This window comes from Meles meles, chromosome 1, assembly GCF_922984935.1.
Source record: "Meles meles chromosome 1, mMelMel3.1 paternal haplotype, whole genome shotgun sequence".
Taxonomy (NCBI): Eukaryota; Metazoa; Chordata; class Mammalia; order Carnivora; family Mustelidae; genus Meles; species Meles meles.
The window spans coordinates 175,778,997-175,804,998 of record NC_060066.1 but is presented as its reverse complement, the minus strand read 5'-3'; the positions used below and the strand labels follow the sequence as shown (position 1 = coordinate 175,804,998).

General features: G+C 36.5%; 1 protein-coding gene across 2 annotated transcripts in view; it reads right to left on the bottom strand.

The window, feature by feature from the left end:
• Positions 1-26,002, bottom strand: part of EPS15 (epidermal growth factor receptor pathway substrate 15) — a 150,592-nt gene that overhangs the window by 68,241 nt on the left and 56,349 nt on the right. For both annotated transcript variants that reach the window (XM_046005784.1, XM_046005776.1), the window contains exons 9-12: positions 23,160-23,249; positions 22,034-22,179; positions 20,068-20,224; positions 15,881-15,966 (exon numbers count right to left, since the gene is read on the bottom strand). In XM_046005784.1, coding sequence (XP_045861740.1) covers positions 15,881-15,966; positions 20,068-20,224; positions 22,034-22,179; positions 23,160-23,249 — 479 coding nt within the window. The remainder of the gene's footprint in view (positions 1-15,880; positions 15,967-20,067; positions 20,225-22,033; positions 22,180-23,159; positions 23,250-26,002) is intronic.

Sequence of the window (26,002 nt, the reverse complement as noted above, 5' to 3'; positions counted from 1 at the left end):
AACTGCATAAACTTACTATGAATTAGTCAAAGCTATTCACAAGGACAGTGGGGACCCAAGTCCATGCAGTTCACTTTCGTTTCCCCAGGCTCTGTTTATGGGGAGAAGGGAGTGAGCCATCTGTCTTAATTTTGATATAATACCATATTGTCAGAGAAATAGATTTAAGTCACCTTCAAAGCCCTTCCCAGAAACATAGTTTTAGGGTTTTTTCCTGAAAATAAATATCCATCATTTTCCAACCAGAGAGCAATAAAATGAGAAACCAATTAGAAACTAAAATCCAGGGGCGCCAGCGTGGCTCAGTTGGTTAAGTGATCCTGGAGTTCCGGGATCGAGTCTCACATTAGGCTCCCTGCTCAACGGGGAGTCTGCTTCTCCTACTGACCTCTCTCCTCTCATGTTTTCTCTCTCTCTCTCTCTCTCTCATGTCTTCTCTCTCTCTCTCTCTCTCTCTCTCACACACACACACACACACAAATAAATAAATAAAATCTTTAATTAAAAAAAAAAGAAACTAAAAACCAATTAGTTAGAAACTCATGAAGGGTGATGCTTGGGTGGCCAAGTCAGTTAAGCGTCTGCCTTCGGCTCAGGTCTGGCTTCGGCCAGCGTCCCAGGACACTGGGATCAAGTCCCACACTGGGCTCCTTGCTCGGCAGGGAGCCTGCTTCTCCCTCTGCCTCTGCCTGCCACTCTGCCTGCCTGTGCACACGCGTTCTCTCCCTCTCTCTCTGACAAATAAATAAAATCTTTAAATAAAAAATGTAGTTTAACTGCCAATAATCTCTTATCAAGCAAACACAGAAAAGCAAGCTATTCTCATTATTCTTGTTACTATTCTGGTCACTACAGTAGTCTTTAGTAAAGCATGTAGGTCGTACAGAGAACAAGAAAATGGGACTAAAAACTGGAGACTCAGATTCTCATCTGGCTCTGTCATGAAAGTTTTGGGTTTTTTTTTGTTTGTTTGACTCTGATTATCACATAACTTTCAGAGCCTAAGTCTTAATTTTCATTATGCAGATACTAATATCTCTACGATATTAAAATGTGCAAGGTAAAATGTAGAAGATGTCATGTAATTAGGAAAAAAGTAGGCTTTGAACCTATGTTGTGCCTGCTTTTTACTGATAACATTAACATTACTTAGAATTCTAAATAACACTGATGGAGGAATTTTAAAATTTGTTAAAAGGAATTATGGGCTGCAATAAAATTTAGAAAACATAGATAAATGCACAGAATATATAATGTAACCAGAAAATTTCTGTCCCAAAATCTTGCTTAATATTCAAATAACTACTCTCTACCTTTAGAAACTCATTATATGGTTTTCAAAGCATAAGATTTGGTATAAAATAGCCCAGAATTCAAATACGGGTTCCATCACAGGGCATCTTACTTAAATCACTGTAGTAACTAACAGTTTTTTGTTCTGGCTGACCCTCCCTTCTCCTAGGGCCCAGAAATCCTGTTGGGAGACTGCTCTGCTCTTTCTCCTTTACCTATCACCTTTCTGCCTGAATAGTTCAAGTAGAAGATGCCATCTTTTTACAGATTCAACTTCTCTGAGCAATGACTTGCCAGGGATTGGCTCCTGACCAAAGCTTAACCATTCTCATTACACCAACTCACCACCACAGAGATTAATTCAAGAACAGGCCCATGACTAAAGACAAGGCAGTCAGGATCTTTATCTAGGATGCCTTTATTTGGAACTAATAGAAAACCATTATTACCACTATACTATCTACTACTACTATCATTACAATAATATGCTACTAATAATAATTATAATAACAATATTATCATTATGGAAACTAGCATTTATTAAACATTTACTACGTAATAGGTGTTACATGATAAGCACTTTACATGGATTATCTCATTCATTCTTACGAAGAATTATTCCTATGAAATGATGGAGATGGCATGGGATATTTGTTGTCCCCGCCTAATGAATAATAAAATTTCCACATAAAAACCTGAAGTTAAAGGCAAGCAGACAGATAATCCCAGTAGGGCTTAGGCTCTGGCTCCTTTCCCCACTATGATGGTTAATTCTATGCATTAACTTGGCTACGACATGGTACCCAGGTATTTGGTTAAACAAGTATTTGGATGTTGCTGTAGAGATTTTTTGTTAAAGATGTATTTATTTAGAATTGGGGGAAGGAGAGAGGGAGAGAATTTTCAAACAGAGTCCCCACTGAGTCCAGCAGCATGGGGCTTGATCCCACAATCTATGAGATCATGACCTGAATCAAAAACAAGAGTCAGACACTCAACCAAGTCACCCAGGCTATTGTAAAGATTATTTTTTAGACGAAATTAACATTTAAATCAGGAGACTTTGAGTAAAATAAATTACTCATCATAGTAAGAATGGGCTTCACCCAATTAGTTTAAGGCCTTCACAGAGAAAAAAAACAAAAACAAAAACAAACTGAGGTTCCTCAAGGAAGAGAGAATTCTATCTCCAAACTGTCTTTGGACTTGAGCTGCAGCATCAACTCTTCCCTGAGTCTGCAACCTACTGGCCTTTCCTACACATTTCAGACTTGCCAGCTCCCACAATTGTGTGAGCCAATTCCTTAAAATAAATTGAATATAGTATCTACTTTACATATCATATGTGGGGATTGCTGCAAGGAGTGAAAAAGAAAATACACAACAAAACTCAATAATAGATTCCCTATACAACTTTAAGGCCTATCTACTGATTCAACAAATACTGAATATTACTATATACCTGTTACTGTGCTACACTTTAGGGCTACAAAAAAAAACAAAACAAACAAAAAAAAAAAAACAATGAGACAGGTATTTCCCATTAAGAAACTCAGAATTTAATGTATTTGAAGGGTTTGGGAGAAAAACGTAAAAAGATAATTATGATGCAGTATACTGGGTGCCAGAATGGGCAAGTACAGGTGCTATGGGAACACAGTAGATTGGTACTTAACTCTCCCTGGAGAGGGTAAGAAAAGGCTTACTTGGTATCCAAGAAGGCAGGATCATTAACCACAAAATAAGCTGTAAAGATAGTAAATGGTATGTTTACCAACAGAAATTACTCCAGCCTGGGCATGCTTTGAGACTTCAGCTAAGCTTTGAAGGGAATAATGAATGTTGGACAGAAAAATGGCGTTTCAAAATGAGGGAAAGCTTGTACAAGAAAGCACACAAAAGGTCAGCAAATTGGCAGACTAAGAGGCAGGCTAAGAAGAAACCTTCCCAAATTTGATAAAATACACCAATCTACAATCCAAGAAGCTCAACAAATTCCAAGCAGGAAAACCCAGAGACCCACACTGAGACACATTAGAATGAAACTGCTGAAAGACAGAATCTTGAAAACAGTAAGAAAGACTAGTCACATACAAAGGATCTTCAGTAAGATTATCAGTGGATTTTGCAGCAAAAAAACCTTGATGACCAGAAGACAGTGGGATGATATATATGAAGTGCTAAAAAAAAAAAAAAAATTCCAAAAACACAATCTGGCAAAACTGTCCTTTCAAAATAACAGAGAAGTTAAGATATCCCCAGATAAACAATGGCTAAGTGACTTCCTCACCATTAGACCTGTGCTACAGGAACTGCTTCAGTGAATCCTTCAGGTATAAATGAAAGGATGCTACTAGGCAGTAACTCAAAGCCATATCAAAATATAAAGATCTTCAGTGAAGGTATATACATGGACAAGAACAAAAACCAGTATTACTGTGATTTTGGTTTACAACTTCCCCTTTAAATTTTCTATAGGATTTAAAAGACAAATGCATAAAAAATAATTATGTTAGTAGATACATAATGTATAAAGATATGACTTATGGCATCAGTAACATAAAATGGAGGGGACAGAATTTAGAGGAGTAGAATTTTATATGTGATTAAAGTTAAGTTGATATCAAGTCCAATTAAATCATTCAGTTTGGGAAGATGAAAATATTCTGGAGATGAATAGTGGTAATAGTTGTACAAGAATATGAATGTACTTGATGACACTGAATTAAATGATTAAAAATGGCTAAAATGGTAAATGTGCTATGTATATTTTATCAAAATAAAAAAATAATGAAAAAGAATAGAGTACAGGGGCGCCTGGGTGGCTCAGTGGGTTAAGCCTCTGCCTTCGGCTCAGGTCATGATCTCAGGGTCCTAGGATCGAGCCCCACATCGGGCTCTCTGCTCAGCAGGGAGCCTGCTTCCTCCTCTCTCTCTCTGCCTGCCTCTCTGCCTACTTGTAATCTCTGTCAAATAAATAAATAAAAACCTTTAAAAAAAAAAAAAGAATAAAGTACAGGTGAGAAAATTCTAGGTAGACCAATTTATTTAAGATGGAGGGTTCATGTGTGGTAAATATAGCTGGAATGGAAGATCAAGGTCGGATAATAAGAGAATGTCAGTACTAGGTAAAGACAGTCTTTTAATATACAGGAATGGCAATTCCCTAAAGGTTTCTGAGTTGTGCTTTTCTGAACTCCAAATCGAGCCCCACATCGGGCTCTCTGCTCAGCAGGGAGTCTGCTTCCTCCTCTCTCTCTCTGCCTGCCTCTCTGCCTACTTGTAATCTCTGTCAAATAAATAAATAAAAACCTTTAAAAAAAAAAAGAATAAAGTACAGGTGAGAAAATTCTAGGTAGACCAATTTATTTAAGATGGAGGGTTCATGTGTGGTAAATATAGCTGGAATAGAAGATCAAGGTCGGATAATAAGAGAATGTCAGTACTAGGTAAAGACAGTCTTTTAATATACAGGAATGGCAATTCCCTAAAGGTTTCTGAGTTGTGCTTTTCTGAACTCCAAATGGCATTATTTAGCAACATCTCTTTTTTTTCTGCTGACTTTTGTTCTGTAGAAGAAGAGAGGAAGTAGAGGCTCTTATTTGCTCAGAGAGCTGATGACAATTGCTAGAAAGGCAATAGAACACTCTGACTCTGCTTATCTTGAGAACTGTCAGAAATCTTGAGCTGGAGCAGGATAACAACTATAGAGAGTTGAGGAGAAAGTCCTGACTTGTACTTCAAACCAGCCATTTGGTTTGAAACTTAGCTTTTCACTCTAAGAATTCACAGCGATTTGATAAAAACTTGAATTAAAGTTTGAGAGTAAAGACATTGATTTGTACCTTTAAGTATTTAATTTCTCTAAAAGTTACCTTAAATATATAATCTCTATATGACGATATACTATATTCCATTCTTTCAACAGTTACTGAATATCTGCTAAATGCCAAACAAGACTGACATAGGGTCCCTACCGATAGTTTGCTGGGGAAACAAACGTAGCCATTAATTATGAAACAGTAAGACAAATGCTGTTAACAGTTTAAATGCATGTGGTTCTCTGAGAATAACTAAATTTCTTAATTCTGTGAAGCTGACTGTTTTAATGAGTTTTATTTTTTAAAAATAACTCAGAAAGTATGTTCATGGGCATAAATTACTAAAAAGAAACCCTAGCTGAGATCAGGGAAAACAAACTTTGGGGTGTTGCTCATACAACTGCTGCCCTGTCAGTGGCAGAATCCAAAATTTGATGGTTTGTTTTTAAAAGGAGAAATAAAAAGCTTATTCTGTAAACCCCAACTAATTAATTTATTCTACTTATCTGACAGGACAAAAGGAGATGAAAAAATTAAATGTAAAACAAGGGCTTAATTTTCCTAATTATAAAACAGGGATAATAAAGTCGATAAGGAAGACTAATTTATATTACATCTAGAAAGACTTCAGCACAATGCCCAGTGCACAGTAAGTGCTTACTAAATGTCAGCTATTATTACCACCACTGTACTATTTACCAGTATAAAAGTACAATATTTACTGGCTTTTTAAAAGTTGTAATCAAGCATCCACAATGATGGCAGTTAGGACTTAAATAAGTGGGTAGAAACCGATTCCTAAATTCCTTCAGGAGCTGAAATTTCTTGGTAGCTATTTCTGTTTCCCAAAGACAGAATTCAACACATCTTAAAAATTATTATTCTCTTAAACAAGGTAAGAGCCCTTTAATAAGCTACCAGTACCACAAAATAATGGAAGCAAATGTAATTTTTACAGAATATAAATGACTGAGACCAGAGCAATCCAAGACCAGAATATAAATGACTGAGACCAGAATATAAATGACTGAGACCAGAGAAATATAATGCAAGTCACATACATAATTTTAAATGATCAAATTGCCATATATTAAAAAGTAAAAAGAAACAAGTGAAATTTATCATAGTATGTTTACTTAACCCAGTATAGCCAAAATATTTACATTTGTTTTTGAAATCCAGTATATTTTACACTAAGAGCACATCTTAACTAGGATTAGCCATATTTTAAGTGCTCAATAGCCAGATGAGGCTAGCAGCTAATGTTTCACACAGCACAGACTTAAACTTTGGCACAGAGGGTTTCAAATAAGTAAGTCTCCCTAAACAAAGGTTTTTAATGCTGAGCTATGCACTCTGTGTGAAAATTAATGAGACTGACTCCTTATTACCAACAAAAGCACACTACAACCTAGAGCTTCAATTATTCCATCAGTCACACCACTGTTGAGGTAGTCACGATTGAGATCTAATAGTACCGCAGATCTTGACAGGGCCAAAAACAAGCCAGGCTGGGTCATATGCAAGAGAGTTCCAGATTCAGTAAGCAATGCTCTCTTCAGAGCTAATGGTTTCTAATGGTATGAGAACTGAACTAAACCAAAAACATAAATTTTTAGAAGTTCAAAGTGTATGCTAATGCTGCCTTAAATAGGTTTTTCAAAAAACAGTTTCTTAATATGACTGAGATAGAGATGTATTTAGGAACACAAATTCTGGCTACCTGGCTACATAGTTCCAGTATCTCTTTAACCAGGGAAAGAGAGTGTTCATTCAGCTACTGCAACCAGGGTTTGCTGAGCACCTATTCAGTAAATGCTATACTCTAAGTGCTGAGCTGGTTGTTGGAGATGATGATGACGATGACAACGATGACGACTATGAACGTGTACTGAGAATCCGTCATGTTCCAAAAAGATATTAAGCATTTCACATCGTATTAGTCATATTTCCATTTCACAGATAAAGAAACTGAGGACTAGATAATTAAGTTACTTGGCTAAGTCATATCAGAAGCCAAACTGGGCAACCTGGTTGGAAAGCCATGCTCTGAAATATTATACTGCCTTATTAGAAATAAACAGTCTGTGCTATCACACACTGATCAGAATTTACTAGAGGAAGAAATATAATCCAGTATTATAACCATTCTGAGAGAAGGAAATTGAGCACTCTCTGAGCTGAGATAGATACCAAGGAAAGCTTCTTAGAAAAGACCTGTCTATTCTTCGTCTGAAAAATTGGGATAAAACTACTTATCCTTAAGTGATGTTGCATGAATTAAATAAGAGAAATAATATAAAGCAGGCATAGCACAATATCTAGTAACTATTATTGTAATTATCTACCCTGTTTACTGGCCCGAGACCAGGATAACAAACTGGCCTGATAGGATATAGCTTTTACTTCCTGATATTCTTGCCAGAAGGACAGAGACAGGAAGGAAGTAGAAGCTGACAGAAGACAAATAAATATTAACTCCTGCCTCAGCACAATTCATCACCACTATGCTATCTTAGTGAATGAAGCAAGTTCTGACTTTTCACTGTCAAGAACTTCTCTATTTGAGACAGTTCACTTTCAGAGCAAGGGTTCTTAAAAATGGACCCACAGATAGCTTTTAAGGGTCTGGGAACTCCTGAAATAAATACAAAATGGTGTACATGGATACATATATTCTTTTGGAGGTGGGAAGGGCCCAAAAGCCTTCTTCAGATTCTCAGAGTAAATCCCTGACACAAAAATAGGCTTTCGAAATATGAAAAATCAGGCAACTATACTTAATGTCCCTGGGAGGATTAAAAATCCTTTTGTCTCTAAAATCCTCTTCTATAGACTTGAAAATAAGCAATTATTCAGATCTTTTGTCTTTCATCCTTTAATACATGGCTTCTGGTCTGCCATAAACTTGACAGGAACTGAGTCTGTGAAATGTGAAATATTCTAATATTATAACATACTTCGATTCATCCATTCAACCAACTAACCTATACTGAGATTCTGTGGTGTCGGGTACTACGTGCATTAACTTCTAGACTTATCCAAGTGAGTAAGACATAGCCCCTGCCCTAAAGGAGTTCAAATTAAGATGAAGACCACAATAAAAAAATGGTGAGTACTATTACAAAGGAATAAAGTTTCTAGAAGTAAAAAGAAAAAAGCAATTAGCAATCAAGATTTTAGTGAAGGTTTGAAAAACCAGATGATATTTAAGTTGGGTCTTAAAGCATATGTAAAGTTTGTAAGGTAAAAGGTATGCTCAGACAAAGGGGAACAACAGGATGAGAAGCACAGAAGAGTAACAATGTGTGGCATGTTGATGGAGAGGTCCACCCACCACATGGCTTGAGAAAAGGGATAAAATCAACACTGAGAGTGCCAAAGGAAACACATGGTGTCTTCTCTCAAGGAGCCTGATGGTGCCCTACAAGAAAGGATTCTACTTTACTGTAGGAGGTGGCTAAGACAAAAGAATAGTCAGGAAGGCAAAGGAAAACCATGGAAGAAAGCCTTTGTGTCATACTCAGAAAAGTAAGGTGGATCTCCAGATGGGGATAGGACGTCACTAAGGGATCTGAGTTGTATTTTATACACCAGTTGGAGGTACAAGGGAAGGAAGGAGAGACTCAAAGCACAAAGTCAATTAGGAGGTTACAACAGTAATCCAGAGAAGAGATAAAGGGTTAGTAAAACCAATAGCACAGACAGGACAGATTTCAGCAAAACTGAAAGTTATTTTCTCATCTATTATACAAGCTAAGCATTAGGAACAGAACAGTGAACAAACAAATAGTCCTTATGCTTAAGAAGCACATCAGTTAGTGAGAGATCCAAATAAAAGAGATGATTATAATAAAGTATTATAAATGCTATGATTACTATAAATAGTAATCATATTTTACTATAAATAGTAAAACTATGTAAGACTTGATAACTGTGAGGGTTAGGGGGTAAACAAGTCAGAGAAGGTTCCCCCTTCCAGAGGAAGTGATGTCTAAGGTGAGACTTGAAAGATCAGAAGGAGGTGATCACGCAAAGGAGATGGAAAGGTAGGAATGATTTCAAGAAACATTTCAAAGAAGAATAAACAGATAAGAGGAAGAAAAATCTCAGATTTCAAGCCTGAGTGACTAGATGAATGATGACATGAGAAAGGCAAATAAATGAGACAAGGCGAGTGGTCATGGGAGGATTGGGAAGTCATGTCTACTGGACATTCTCTAAGAAGGCAAATGAAAAATATAGGTCTTAGGCTCAGGTAGGAGATCCAGTATTTGAAAAGATTATGATATCCCAACAAATTTTAAGTTAATGGTCTTACTATTGGACAAAAAGACTAGCATTTGCAAGTTGGAAAGGATAGCAAAGTGTAATTTCCTGAACAGCATTGCTGATGGTTGTGCTAAAGTCCATGGCCACAGCTACTCTCTGCTGGCTCCACATCCTGGTTCAGAAAGCTTTAAAAACACAGAGTCCAAAGATGCTCCCTTGGTAAAGGCTTCTTCTTAAAAATTTGAGTGAGTGGTGACAGCCCAACACCCATTTCACTCTAGTGCAATGAGGATGATGCTAACTAATACATGCAGCATGCCACCTGGATATGTGGCGTCACTGTGGGTCAAGGCACATGCAAGTACGAGAGGGACTTCATCTAGACAGTTTATCCTTCACCTATGTCTTCTGTACAGCACCCTGAGGTAAACCAATTTTAAACGTTTGTTTTGAGTAAACCAGTTATGACGATTTATGCTAACAAACTGAACTAGAAACAATTTGAATAAGGTTTTAAATTTGATTGTTCATTTTTCAATTTTTTTTTTAAAGATTTTATTTATTTGACAGAGAGAGGTCACAAGTAGATAGAGAGGCAGGCATAGAGAGAGAGAGGGAAGCAGGCTCCCTGCTGAGCAGAGAGCCCGATGCGGGACTCGATCCCAGGACCCCGAGATCATGACCTGAGCCGAAGGCAGCGGCTTAACCCACTGAGCCACCCAGGCGCCCCTCATTTTTCAATTTTAATGCAAATGTCTGAATATACTCATTTATCAAGCTGTATGCATGAAAAACTGGCCAGCCCAGTGAATTAATCATTAGCAAATGGAACTACAAGCAGTCCACTAAGTACATCCTGATCATTAAGGGAGTACAAGTATTTATATTATAAAACTGATACATAGCTTGTTCTTTAAGAGACAGGGCCACCAGGCAATACATGTAAATTTTGTGTATATGGACAGAATACATTTTTGACATTCAGTTTTGCTTTCTAGAAACAATGAGTAAATGAACTTGGTGGGGGGGAGGGTAAGAGGTAAATAAAAGATTCAATCTGATTCTTCTGGCGGGGGGGAAAGGAGTTAAAAGCAGGTCATTCTGCAGTATTATCTGCACAAGTCCTTCATAATTGACTTGTCCATCTCCATAAATATCCACTTCTCTTATCACTTCCTCTACATTTTCTTCATCTGTTAGTTTTTCTAAGTTTCTCATGACATGACATAGTTCTGCCACACTGATTAACCACTGCCATCCTTATCAAAGACCTGTCATAATGGGTCACCAATTCCTTCTTCGCTGTATCTTTCATTTTTCTAGCCATCATAGTCAAAAACTCTGGGAAGTCAATGGTGCCATTACCATAAGCCTCCACCTTGTTGAACATATCCTGCAATCTGGCTTCTGTTGGGTTCTGACCCACTGACTTCATGACAGTTCCAAGTTTCTTTGTTGTGATGGTACTATCACCATTGTTTCAAATAGAGAGAAAGCTTCCCTAAACTCAGCAATTTGTTCTTCAGTCAGCTGATGAGCTATGGTGCTAATGAAGGGAGATGGAGCAAAGGGAGTGAGTGTGGCTGCACCAGCACAGGGGCTGGAATAGCAGATGGGGGTGCCACTGCCGCAGTCTGTTATGCTCTCAGTAGACTGCCAATAACAAACAGCACTGAGCCCACAAGGCACCCAGCACCACTGCCCTGGTATTACAACTACTGCTTTTCCTTCTTTAGGTTAAAAATATCATGCTAATTTAACCTCACTGACATAATTAAATTCCTATATAGAAAATGTTGAAGGAATTATATTAAAAATGTAAAGAAAAAAATGACAAAAAGGCATCCTGCCTCAAGCTCTCAATGTCTTAAATATTTTCAACTAGAAAACAACTTCATGAACCAGAGATGGAAACGTCTCATTTTCTGGCTAGTAAAAAGAACATTCTTTTTTTTTTTTTTTTTTTTAAGATTTTATTTACTTATTTGACAGATAGAGATCACAAGTAGGGAGCGAGGCAGGCAGAGAGAGAGAGAGGAGGAAGCAGGCTCCCTGCCAAGCAGAGAGCCCGATGCGGGGCTCGATCCCAGGACCCTGGGATCATGACCTGAGCGAAAGGCAGAGGCTTTAACCCACTGAGCCACCCAGGCGCCCCTAAAAAGAACATTCTTTACCCAACTAACTCTTTAGGTTATATATATTGCTTTTCTTATCTCTTTTGATTTTCCATGGTCAAAACAAAATATTATTCTAAGAAACATACTCTTTTCTCATTACGGTCTTCTATTTCAAAATTCTTACTAGTATGCATTATAACAATCACAGAGAGGGGAAAAATAAAATGGTAAAGCACTATATTCATTACATAGTCATTACGATTCCGTATTATGTATTATTTATTTGCAGGTTTGGTCCCTGGACTGAAATTATAAATCTTCATCTAAAAACCAGCAAATAAGAAGGGGCTAATCTTGGGATGCCTGGGTGGCTCAGTCAGTTAAGCATCTGCCTTCAGTTCAGGTCATGATCCTGGAGTCCTTGGATAGTCTTGCATCAAGCTCCTTGCTCAGCCTGCTTCTCCCTCTGTCTACTGCTCCCCCAGCTTGTTCTCTCCCTCTCCCCCTCTCTGGCAGATAAGTAAATAAAATCTTTAAAAAGGGGAGGGGGAGGGACGCCTGGGTGGCTCAGTTGGTTAAGCGGCTGCCTTCGGCTCAGGTCATGATCCTCGCCCTCTGCCTCTGCCTGCCACTCTGTCTGCCTGTGCTCTCTCTCTCTCTCTCTCTGACTAATAAATAAATAAAATCTTAAAAAAAAAAAAAAGGGGGGGAGGCTAATCTTTTGTCAGATAGCAATTTAGTAAAAGCCACAAGCAAAATCTGCTTAAATTCTTTTTTCCTGTTTTATAGTTGTACTTACCACATCCTGACATATTAATAAACAATTCAAAGGCTAAAGAGTAATACTATGGCACAGAAAAAATTGTTATTAACAATCACAAAAACCAAGATTTATAATGTAGTATCTTGAAGAGTTGGTGATATAGTGACCTAACACAACCATTTACAAAAGTGAATTTTAACAACATAATTTTAGCATGGGTTGATGAATCTCATTATGACATGAGTGGAGTTGACAGATGATAGACGTTTGCCTACACTGTAGATCTCATCTAAAAGAAAAGCCTAGAGAAAATATTTTCACAAATGCCAAATCATGTATAAGTGTTATACACATTTATACTATGGAACTACAACCTAAAAACAAGGTTGTGGAGCTCTATTATTTTTTTTTAATACTTTATTTATTTGACAGAGAGAAATCACAACTAGGCAGAGAGGCAAGCAGAGAGAGAGGAGGAAGCAGGCTCCCCACAGAGCAGAGAGCCCGATGCGGGGCTCGATCCCAGGACCCCGGGATCATGACCTGAACCAAAGGCAGAGGCTTTAACCCACTGAGCCAACCAGGTGCCCCTCTATGATTTTCTTACAAGATAGTCACAAAATGTTAGATATGTTTTTATGTTTGAGTTGCAATTCACTATAAAGGACTATCACTAGTATATCTTAACATTATGGTTATTAAAAGTTAGTGAAAGTTCAATTTACCAAAATGTAACTAATATTAGAAAATATCTGCACTGGCAAGAACACTTTATGTATGATGCTCTACTTCCTATTAAAGCTCACTACAGAAACATTTCATATGTCAACAACTGTTGGAAGCCAAGCAAGTCGTAGAATATTGGGGCATATCTACAAGAGGCACAGAAGACAAGTATTTTCAAATCTAGTTGTTATTCAATGTATATTACACATAAGGCAAGCAAAAATAATAATGGACCATATAGAGACCATATGAAAGTTTACATACCATTATAGACTCAATAATGAAATGTTTACTTCTTTTATTCTGAACCAAAATAAAACATTGCTTTTTTAAAAAAAGATTTTATTTATTTATATGACAGAGAGAGACATAGTGTGAGAGGGAACACAAGTAGCCGGAGAGGGAGAGGGAGAAGCAGGGTTCCCTCTGAGCAGGGACCCCAGTGTGGGCCTTGATCCCAGGACCCTGGGATCATGACCTGAGCTGAAGGCAGCCACCCAGATGCCCCCAAAATTGTTGTCTTAACGAGAGGCAGATATATAATAGAAGGAATGCAGAACTATAACTTAACAGAACTGGATTTGGGGTGCCACCCAGCACTACTGCTGGCATGATCTGTGACTGAATTGTTTTCATGAGTAAGGAAAAAATTGGACTATATAATCCCCAAGGGTTTTGTTTCTGTTTTTGTTTTTTACTTTGTGTAATTTCAACTGTAGAGGCTTTATGTAAATAGACAAAGTCCAATTTTGCGCAGGAAATAAGAGTATCACAGAACTTAGAAGGCAGACAAACTCAAGACTAAATTTTAAAAAATTAAAAGCAGGGTGCCTAGGTGGCTCAGTGGTTTAAGCCTCTGCCTTCGGCTCGGGCCATAATCTCAGGGTCCTGGGATCGAACCCCCCACATCGGACTCTCTGCTCAGCAGGGAGCCTGCTTCTCCCTCTCTCTCTCTACCTGCCTCTCTGCCTACTTGTGATCTCTATCAAATAAATAAATAAAATCTTTTAAATAAAAAAAATAGGGGCACCTGCATGGCTCAGTGGGTTAAGGCCTCTGCCTTCAGCTCAGGTCACGGTCCCAGGGTCCTGGGATCCAGTCCCGCATCGGGCTCTGTGCTCAGTGGGGAGCCTGCTTCCTCCTCTCTCTCTGCCTGCCTCTCTGCCTACTTGTGATCTCTGTCAAATAAATAAATACAATCTTTTTAAAATATAAATAAATAAAAATTAAAAATTAAAAACAAAAACAACAAAAAAAAGAAAAAACAAACAAAAAACTACACAATGACTGTGTAGTCATAAGTCTGTCCCCAGACTTATCTTTATAGAATGTCAAGTCATACTGCTCAAAGAGGTAAGTGATACTAAGGCTAATCACTGAAATTACTATGGATTTAAAGCTATACTGCCTTCAGTAGCATTTACCTCCCCAGAATTCATGCCTCCTTCTGGCAGAATTTTCATGTCAGGATACCCACTCCTCTATGTGGTCCTGGTAACAAACTATCCTTCCACCATTCCATGACAGAGTTCATGGCAAATCAATACACTACACATCCCTGGCCCCTGACTATTTCAGAGACAGGCATGGCCCTAAGCGAGTACAATAATATGGAACCTTAGGGATTTTGCAGGAACTGCCAGAAAAGAAGTACCCCACTAGATCTAAAATTACAAATACACGAGGCTAAGTGTGCTATAGCCCTTTTGACAATATAATGAGAAATTCCATCTGAGAATGAACAATCCAGTGGAAGTGGAGACAAGAAAGGAGCAAGAAAACAGATTATATCATTTAAGCCCCCGTATGAAGCTATTCCTTAAGCCATCTCTATCTACCTCTAAGAAGTCTTTTTAATTTCACAACTCAACAAATTCACTCTCACTTAAATTAGCTTGGGTTGAATTCTTTGTTGCAACTGAAAAATCATAACAACTAAGTTTTCCTATAGGAATTTTAATGAGGAAAGATCATTCCCTATTTCTTGCTATATAGCCCAGATAAATCATTGTACAACCCTCCTTATGTCTCAATAACATCAATAAAATAAACTATCAGCCATTACCTGCTTCAAAGTGTTATGAAGGTTAGAAACAGAAAAGGTTTGTGTAAATACAAAATGATGCTTAAATCCAACACTGTGTAGATGGGAAAATGGTCTCATTTTTTAAAAAGTAATTTCAGGAGGTCATTTTTACAGTATTACCATACAGTTTCTAGGGAACAAGGGAATTAAGGAAATATCAATAGTGCCTGTTGTACTTGGATTCAAATCCAATTGTACTTAAGTCTGTTCTACATAGTGCCTAAGTATAAGAGACGATTCAATTCCAAATCAAGTGTCCTGAGACAGGTTTGTATGGCTGGGCAAAATAACCTCTCTAAACACCTAAACTCCTTACCTATAAACTAGGAACAATAAAATCTAACTCTATGGTTTCTATGAGAAACAAATGAGATAACAGTTATGAAACCTCTTTGCACAGTATATGCATTTAACGTTCCTTCCATAAAATGTATTAAATAATGTTTTTCTAATATGTTATTCAAATATCTAAAGCTGGAGGAAAACTATACTCTATTAATTCTAAGATACACATTTTTCTCGGCCTAAAGTCAGACAGTATTTACAGCTGATGCCACTGTTTATTTGGCAGTGATTTTTAGTTTAGTGGTACATAAGAAAATAGTGCATCTTGCAATTAAAGGGTTGCCTTAGATTTGATGAATTAGGGTACACTGGGAAAAAAAAGAAATAGGATCCAAGGAATCACAATTCAAGAACGACAGTACTTAAATAAAGTAGCATTTACCAAGATACATATTAAAAACAGAAAAGTGTGTGTGTGTGTGTATTTACATAGTCAGCTTAATTTTACTTTACATACCTCTGTAGGTCAACTATTTCATTGTTAAGGGTATCTAGCTCCTTAATAGCAGAGAAATCTGCAACAGGACTTGATCCTATGATGTTCTAAAAACAAAAAGTTCACAATTATAACATTATTACTATAAAACTATATATGCTAAAGCATTAAAATTTTCAAAAGCACTACAGGGATACAGATTATTACACATTTTACAGTATTACTAATACTTTAAATTCATTTAAGAAAATTATATCTAGTGTAATTTTATACACAAACACAGTTATAAACTGAGACATTTTCCCTTAAATTCTCCAAAAGCTGTTGCTCTATAATAGGTACCACCACTTGAGATCCCAAAGTCCTTGTCACTTTATCCTAGCACCTGTTTAAAACCTTGAAGTAAAGCAGATACCAGATTTATAAACTAATTCCTCCATTAAAGAATAAATTTCTTGGGGAGGTGGATAGTGACTTATTTGTACTTGTGCCATCTGACACAGTAAGTAAACAAATTTTTGTTCAATCTCAGAATCATAATGGTAGCTGATTTTATTCAATTCAAAATTTACTTTTGTTAAACAATTTTGGTGCCTACTCTATTTAAATAGAACCAGCTGCTCAGCATGTTGCATAGTAAATTTTAACATCCGCATATATGAAGCTGTCTTCATATATGACATCCTTTACGTCTGGTTTTCTTTCAATAATGAAAGTGTCAAAATTGGTCTCTGAATGGTACCTTAGTTAGAAAATCTAGCTGGGTTTATTCTGGTCTCTGCCATTTTACTAGCTGCATGATCTTCACTATAAAATAGGGAAATAATCTCTGCCCTGCCCACTTTAAAAATTAAATGAAATAAATAATGTATATGTCACTCTAAAACTTAGTAACATTTTACAAATGTAAGGTATTACTATATTAACCTACTCAACAGAATATGCCCTTAAGATGGATGACCTCCCAATAAGTTGCTTCCACCCTGGCTCACAAAGATTGTGAACCATTTTTGATTCATTATATATCTGGCTGAAGTCAGGACAAGAAGATAACTGCTCCTTCAAACACCTGACCAACCCTCAAGTGCTATAACCAGACTAACAAAAAAAAAAAAAAAAACCAGAATAACCACCATTAGGAAATTTTAAAATTGAGGCCTAAACATGTAAAACTAAAATACATTGAGGACTTTATTAGCAGAACATAAAACTTAGAATTAATACATATTTTATCATGGACTTAATGTATGTCATCAACTTGGACAACAGAAGAAGAAACATAAAAGTTCACAATATCCCATCTCTTCATATGTATATGATGATTTACAATTTACTAAGCACTTTCAAATCCATTAATCAATTCTCAAACTAATCTGAAAACTGGGTTGTAAGTATGGCCGATATTATTAGTAACCCCATTTTAGAGCTAAGTAACTAGATTTAAAGCACCTGCCTAAAGATGAACCCAGCTAATAGGAGACCTTGATTAGGAGACCTCTGATTAAATTAAAATCTATTTCACATTATGCACCTTGGCACTTGGATATCAAGATCATTTAGGGTAAATGAAACCATCACCCTAAAAGCCAACTGATAAACAGGTATGTCAATAAAATCTGGCAAATAACTCCCTCCATATTTCTTTAGGCACATTGCATTATTAGTCCTCAGATGTTTTGTCTACCAATACCAAAATTCATCTGTTAGGATTCAATTAATGTTAGTCTCAATTTTATTATTAACTACAAATTTTTATCAAATGTACCTCTCACTGTTTTACTGTGTTTCACTAATACCCAGACCCTTATCATCTTAAATTAAATTAAAAATTTTAAAGTGGATTTCTGAATGTGACAGGTATTCACTAGGATCTTAAGTCTGTCTAAACTTGATATATGAGCTAACCCTGGTCAGATAGTTTGACAGTTGAACAAAATGAAAAATCAGGACTTCGTCTCACTTTTATCACCAAGAGTAACTGCTACTGAGAAATTCGCTATGAAAGGTCCAAGTATACATGACTTCTACACCTCTTCTGCCACTCCAGCTCAAAAAAGTGATTCACAGCTGACAGTCTTTCACTATTAAAAATATCATCAGATAAGAAGAGTGAGACAAGTTAAGTTTAACCTCAAACAAGTTAGGTGATACCACAGATGACTCCAGAAGGCAAATTAGTGTACTGTATTTGGTATAGCTTGTATCACTCCTCAATTGCTAACACAGAAATTAAACTCCCATTCTAAAGTAATAAAATGGCATGCAATCCAGAAATATGGAAAAAGTTCAGCTAATGGTACATAAAGTATAAGTAGGGCATATGGAGAAAAATGTAGCATGTCCCCTTCTTTCAAAATATTTTGTCTCACCCTGTTTTGTGCATTACACAAAAATTCCACTTTGCCACTTAAAAAGCCTCTAATTGCAAAATTATAAACCAAAAACCGTAATGCTAAAAAAGGCATAAAGTAAAGCTCTAACCTTGAGAGAGTAGAGTTAAGAAACTGACAGTACAAGAAAGGCGAAAAGCAGAGTGCTGCAGAATGGAAAAAATAGTCCAAACTAGAAAAAACACAGAAAGGAAAGCAATATTCAAAAAAAAGATCAGTCAAAGCTGCAAAAAAATGCAGTTCTAAAAAAATCAGATTATAAAGAGAAAAGAGATTATTCGAAAGACAAAACAAATGCAAACTTTAAATATTTAAGGTTAGAAAGTTGGGTTAATAGATAAGACAATAATGATAAAATCCCATTTTAGTGTATAATATTGATACCTGACATAATTAGCCAAAAGTGTCTATGCTCTAGTGAATGGACTCCAGACAAATCTATTAAAAACTCTGTAGAGCAGATGCAACCTGGGGTGTCTACTACTGTCATCTGCTTCAGAAAGCTCTGTCACATCTGTAGTTTTGCACTGGTGGGAGATTTAGTGGGTATAAAATGAAGGTGACAAGGTGAAAAAACAGTCTGCATAGATGAAAAAACAGGATGAAACAACTCAGATATAGTTATAGCAGAGAGCACACATACAAATTTGTAACTTTTATCTTTCTGGGTGGCATCACTTTTAGCCTTTTCCACAACTTAGGGAACCCATATCCTATGTCACCAGAAATCTCAAAAATTTCAGAAAATGCTCTCCCTTTCCCTAAAACTCACAAAAGAGATAATAAAATACTTATTTTATTTAAAACTAAGGATTAAAAACTCCTAGAAGTAATTTCTATACCTGGTGGTTATAAATTTCCATTTAGTTGACTTATTAAAAAAAAATCAATTTTGACTTTTATTAGGTTAAAATGGGATTTTTTTTAACCTATGTGACAAAATTACTGCAAAACCAAACTATTCTACTGACATTTTAAAGACAGCTCTCCTTATACCATACATCTAACAACTTTTTATTATATCTAACTCTGAAAAATCACCACAGAAGTAATTACTTTTAGGTCATAAAATATTTAAAAATACAAAGTATGTATTTTTAAAAGCAGTAATAGCCTCTAGAAAACATAAGTCCTTTCAAAGCTCTGTGAAGGCCAAGATATTGTAAATACACTATGCTAGAAGGATGTCTAGAGGAGGAGAGAAAAATCAAGGCACAGCATGGCTAAAAACAATGTAGTTTTGAAAACTCGCACTGCTGGCCAGAAACCAAAAGTTGCTAAAACCTGCTTCTAGCCATTCAGATATGAAATTTGGCCCCATGCTCAGGAAAAGGTCATCTACGTGGCTAAAACCACACAGACTTCTCAACATGATGTTTTTCTTGTTTATATATAAAATTGACACCAATCATAATCTCCTTGATTTTGTTTTCAATTTTGTATTATTTTGAGTGAATCATCAAATGAAACACAATAACTTAATTCCTATAGATTTCATTTAAATTTTATACCTTATTCATAAAAATTCACAAATCCAAGACAGGGGAAGATGGGGAAGAAAAACCACATTTTTCCAATTTTTAGATTGGAAAATATGTGTGCCATATGTGTAATGAATGCTGGGGTAAACGAGCTGCAGCCCAACAATGTCATACAGGCGTCTGAACATATTTATAGACACAAACTAAACCACAAACAGTATACTGCTCTACTGCTAGTCAGATACATTTTCTCCACTGTTTCATTCAAATCAAGTCTGTCATCTAACATAGCACTTGTTTCCTTTTGTTAATACATTCCAGTTTTCTGTTGTCTTACCTTTTGTAAATTGGCCCTGTCTGAGGGCGGAACCATCTCAGGAGTAAGAATGTGAGGAGGATCAATGCCTTTTATTAACTTTTGATTGATCAAGTGAAAAGCCAAGGCAAACTGATCTTTTGAAAGCTTCCCACAGTCCTTTGTGTCACATAATGTCCTGTACAAATAAACAAAACAAACAATATAAATGCTATAACTGCTATTCTAAAAATCCAGGGAAAAAGTAATAGGACTAGGTAGCTTTTTAAAAATGATCAGTTGAGTTAAAAAAGAAACTCATACTTCTGTGTGTGACCTGCCCAAAACTTAAACTCAAGTGTTAGAAAAGAGAGATCAGCTAAAATGGTTTTTAAAAAAGAGAAAGAGAATGCTCATCTTGGTGCTGAGCAGAGGTCTCTTATCTGGGTTTGCTTTGTGCTTTCTTACCAACTTCCAGAACTATTACAGAGTAAGAGTTGTGGTGGGCCAAAGAATCCCAACATTCTCAACATTTAAAGATGTTGAAAATGAAACCTACGTTTCAACAAGTTTGAGTCATTAGTGGCGTTAGAATGATTCTAAAACAAGCAAAAATTTCCACGTTGGCTTGCTTCCTGCAACTCTTGGGAGTAGCGGATATAAGGATCACCAAGTCAAAGCAGAAACAACAGCTGCAAATGGAGATCACATGTGAAGAGAAGGCAGCAATGTGGAAAGCTTTACAAAATCACTTGAAGAGAAACAGCAAATGTTTTATCCTGTTTTCTTTTCTGTCCTTCCTTCCTCCCTCCCTTTCTCTCTTTCTTTTTAAAGCTCAGCTTTCTGAAGTCCTGATCTGTTTCATTCACTGAAACTTAATGTGGCCTGATGAACAGACTATGGGTAAGGTGTCAAAGAAATCCTGAATTCCAGCTTCTCTACTTGTTTCTTCTTGTGACCTTGAACAAATTTTTTTAACCTCTTCAAGCCTTAGTTTCTTTATCTATAAAGTAGAGATAACACACATTCTGCAAGGTTACAGTGAGAATTAAAGGTAAAGTACAGGGGCACCTGGGTGGCTCAGTCATTAAGCATCTGCCTTTGGCTTGGGTCATGATCCCAGTGTCCCGGGATCAAGCCCCACATTGGGCTCCCTGCTCGGCAGGAAGCCTGCTTCTTCCTCTCCCACTCCCTGTGCTTGTGTTTCCTCTCTTGCTGTGTCTCTCTCTGTCAAAAAAATAAAATCTTTAAAAAAAAAAAGGTAAAGCACATAAAGTCTGGGCATAATGCCAATTCCAGGACAAATGCCATTTATTGAGCACACTGTCTGGCCTAGGCATTCGAAAGTGGCAGTTATTATTAGTTACAGATATTTAATCTTTCCCAGTTTTGAGTTCTTGTTCCTCTTAAGGCAGACCACTGTCCTCCTTTGTTCTTTTCTAAGTTTCTCTTTGCAGCTATGTGGTTCCACATCTGATGTTTGCTGTCTCTTGAAAACCTCAACATAATCTCTGGTATAGTCAGGTGGAACGACAACATGCACACTATAATTTTCATACGTATGGTCTTATTTAACATGACATGCACTAGAAACTCAAGTTCATCTTTTTTAAGGACCAAGTATGTACTCCCTATGTAAAGGTATAAAAGTATACATATGCCCTACAGAAGTATAAGAGCACGCCTTGAAGATACTTTTCTGTACATTGTCTAAATTTCAGATTTTTGGATTCTCCCTTAAAAATTTAAGTTCAATTAACTGATATAAACAAATGCTGCATCTTAACATTTTAATAATCATTAACTAACACTGTCAACTTATAAAACAGGTAATACATTCTCAAGCTTTTATCCATTATCCAGAAGAAATTTCGTATTTAAATTTTCTCTACAAAGAATTCTGAAAGGTTAACTATCCAATTTACAAATGCCTAAAAATAAGAATGCGCAAAACTAGAGTTTTACAAAACCATATTTGTTTTCTAAACCAATTTAAATAAAATCTTACCAAATATGGGCCAGTAAGGCAGAAGGTAAACCTGTCTTCAGGAAAATTTCACGGACTTCCAATCCACATACAAAGCCATCCATATCTTTATCAGTTTTCAAGAAGATCTCATCGTATTTAGCCTTTTCTGCAGGGGATACAACCCACTACAGGAAGGAAATAAAAAGAGTAATAAGAACAAGTAAATATATAGCTATATAAGGTGTTTCTGTCAGAATGAAACAGACTTTGAAATGTCATTCTTCCAACCCATAATAGTATCTGTCAAAATTCTGAGCAATTCCATCCCACTAACTGTAGCAATAGGGTACCATTCCATCACACCCTAATCAAAATGCTGTGGTGAAGAGAAAATTGTGGAAGAAAAATACAGGTCCGTTGGGATATACTCATAGATGCCCATTTCACTTTTTTCCTTTTAAGTAATTAATAAATTCAAGCATAGTTAACTCTTGACTTATGAAAGACCACATTAAGATAAGTAACTGGGAGAGTCTGTATAAACAAAATATTCAGATTAATTCTCAATCCCTATTTTTTAAAGTTTCATTCAGCATTCATAGCTGTAGCTGAATTAGCTGATTTGCATATCCTGTCATTATTTTCCTTTACACAGCCTGACAAGCACCAGGCTGGAGGCAAAAAAAGGCTCGGGACAATCCAAAATTGGATGATTTGATCCCAAAGAATCAAGAGTTAACCAGGGATTAAGAAAATAAAAACATCTATTAACTATGCCTGGGCAAGCATGCCAGATTAGCATAGAATATCTTCTGTCTCCAACTCTAAGTCCAGATAGATCAAAGCAAAGCCAACAAAACATCCATATGACCTAAGTAAGGCTAAATGCAGGAGGATTATGTCTTCGCCGGGACATTATATTATGCAGATTCAACCAGAGGGTGCTCTAAATTTTTGATCCCTTTGATTGTTACTTCTGTCTTCATCAAGCAATCAACTGTTAAATGCCATGCACTTAAAAAAAAAAAGTCCTTTAACACTGATAGATCTATACCTGTCTTAATGGTGCTTTGGTAGGTAAAATGCCTACAGGTGGTAAGGAGTGGTAAGGTTTCTCGGCTGATGCTGACGAGGGGATCAACCGCACAGACCCTGATATACTGACCGTTTTTCTCTTAGAAGGTGGCACCAAGGCAGGAGGCAAGGACATTGGCACAGGTTCTTTCTCCAAAGCGCAGTATACCAAAAACATGGCCTTCAAGAGAAATGAACCAGGGTCATATATATTAAAATCATTTAACAACATCCACCCACTGAGTTGATTATTGTTCAACAACAAAGCAGCTTCATACGTCTCAAATTTTTTTTTTAAGAAATTAGGCTGGGAAAGAAAAAAAGGAGGAAAAGAAGAAAGGAGAAAAGGAAATAAATCAAAGCCAAGCAACTTTTAGGAAGATATCCAAAGCAGCAAAAACTCAGACACATACCCTTCAACTAAAAGTCTTGCAATGTCAAAAGCAAACAACCTGGGGGAAAGATACCTGCAAAGAAAGAGTTAATCTTCCTAAAAAGGGTCCCTAGAAATTAACAGAAGAAAAAGGTAAAATCCAATAGGAAAATGGGTAAAGAGTAAAAACAGATATTTTACAGGAAAGGAAAAATTACAGATGGTCTACTCTTTAAGATACAAAAATATGCTCACTTTCACAAAACTTCAAATTAAAACTATATTAAAATACATTTTCCACTTACTGGCAAATATCTGAAGTTTCATAATGTACACTGTCAACTAGACTAGGCAAACAGGCACCTTCAGACATTGCTAGTGGGAACTCAAACTGATACCAAGCCTATGAAGGACAAATTGGCAACAACTACCAAACTTATTTACTTCTCATTTGGCTTAGCAATCCCCCATCTGGGAATCTATCCTCAGACTTACCTGCCTACATAAAAAACACTGTGTGAAAAAGATTGTTATCACAGAATTCTTTGTAGCAGCACCCAAGTGTGCAACAACAAAAGACTGGTTTTAAAACATTATGATACAGCTATACAATAAAATACTATGAAACAAAAAGAAAACCAACACACAAAAAACCATTAAAAACATTATCTGTGGTACCTTCACAAATAATATACAATTATCAAAACTCATCAAATTATATACTTAAATTGAATGCAATTCAATTTATAATTTGATGAGTTTTGATAATTGTATATTATTTGTAAAGTAGTTCTTCAATAAAGCTAACCTGGGAGGGGGCGGGGGAAAAAAGAAACAGAGCTCTCTATGTGAAGCTATCCACGTACAGTGTTAGTGTGTATAGTGTGTTATCTCTTGCGGTAAGGGAGTAATGATTATTCATATGTGCTTATATTTGCATTTTAGAAGTCTAGAAGAATGAACAAGGAACTAAGAAAAGTGGTTGGTTATAGAGTGGATATAAATGGAGCACTGAGGGCAAGGATGGAACTGAGTTTTTTCCACTGAATATCTTCTTATATTGTACTGATTTCCCACCCATGAGAATGTATTACCTATTAAAAATTATTTTTTTAAATATTTTATTTATTTATTTGACAGACAGAGATCACAAGTAGGCAGAGAGGCAGGCAGAGAGAGAGAGAAGGAAGGAGGCTCCCCACTGAGCAGAGAGCCCGATGCGGAGCTCGATCCCAGGACCCTGGGATCATGACCTGAGCCGAAGGCAGAGGCTTTAACCCACTGAGCCACCCAGGCGCCCCTTGAAAATTATTTTTAATTATTAAATACATAAAGCATTTACACAAAGTGGAACAACCTACATAATGTCAAGACACCTTCAAGACTTTCAAAAGATAGTTTCCATGACAATCTTCAAGCATATGAAATTGCTCAAAACAACCTGGAACCTACAAAAAGATTCCAACAGCAACTGGGAGGAAGCTTAAGTACTTCTTAATTATTCTTCTTCCACTGAAAATAACATTTTCCCCCAAAAAAGTTTGCTTACAATTCTAAGTTAAGTTTTATGGGACTTTCAAATCAGTGTTTATGGAGCACCTAATACAACAACACTGATCCCTGATTTCTGTGATTAGAAATATCATTTTTTTAAATTTTTTTAAAACATATAATGTATTATTAGCCCCAAGGGTACAGGTCTGTGAACTGCCCTCAGAAATACCATTTTATACATGAAGAAACTGAAGCTCAGAAATGCCAAGTAACTTGGCTGATAGCCTTTAAAGAAGTGATAGTATAGGATTCAAACAAAGATCTGGCTAAAAAGCTCTGGTTTTTCTCAGATTTATCAGCTTCATTAGGAGTACACATGTAATTTTATAATACCATGTTCTCTACAAGGGATAAAACTAACCTTTCACCCAGTGGGTCCCAAATTGTAGCAGGTATCAGAATTCCCTGAACAACTTTATAAAGCACAGATTTCTAGGCTCCACTCCCAGAATTCTAGATCACTAAGTCTGGGCTGGGCCTGATATTCTAAATTTCTAAGACGTCTCAAGGGATGCTGATGCTCTTTGTCCTAGGACCATATTTAACCGTTTGGCCTAAACCAAGAATTCTCCTCTTTCCACTCGCTAGTCAACTTGAAGAATTCAATTTAGTTTTAGAAACACACAAACTTTATTATCTTCAAAAGCTTGAAACTCCAGAGTGAAAACCATCTGGCTAGCACATACTTTCAACCAAATTCATGATATAGGCAATATTATTAAATTGGCACTGAGCTAAAAGTGACTAACATGCACATTAAAGGTCAGCATTCCTCTCGCTACAGATGGGAGTCATTTCCTGGAAAAGGAGACACTAGAAGCAAAAAAGCCATGTCAGCTATCTGCTGCCAACAGACAACACATTTTTTGGAAATTTAAAAAAAAATTATCATTAATTTCATGTTGCACTGAAAAGAGTTTCCCTGATGAAAGTGAAGCCAAAAAATTTTCTAGCAAATAAAATAGAAAAAAGTGAACAGTATACTGCTGGGTGATTTTTTTTTTTTT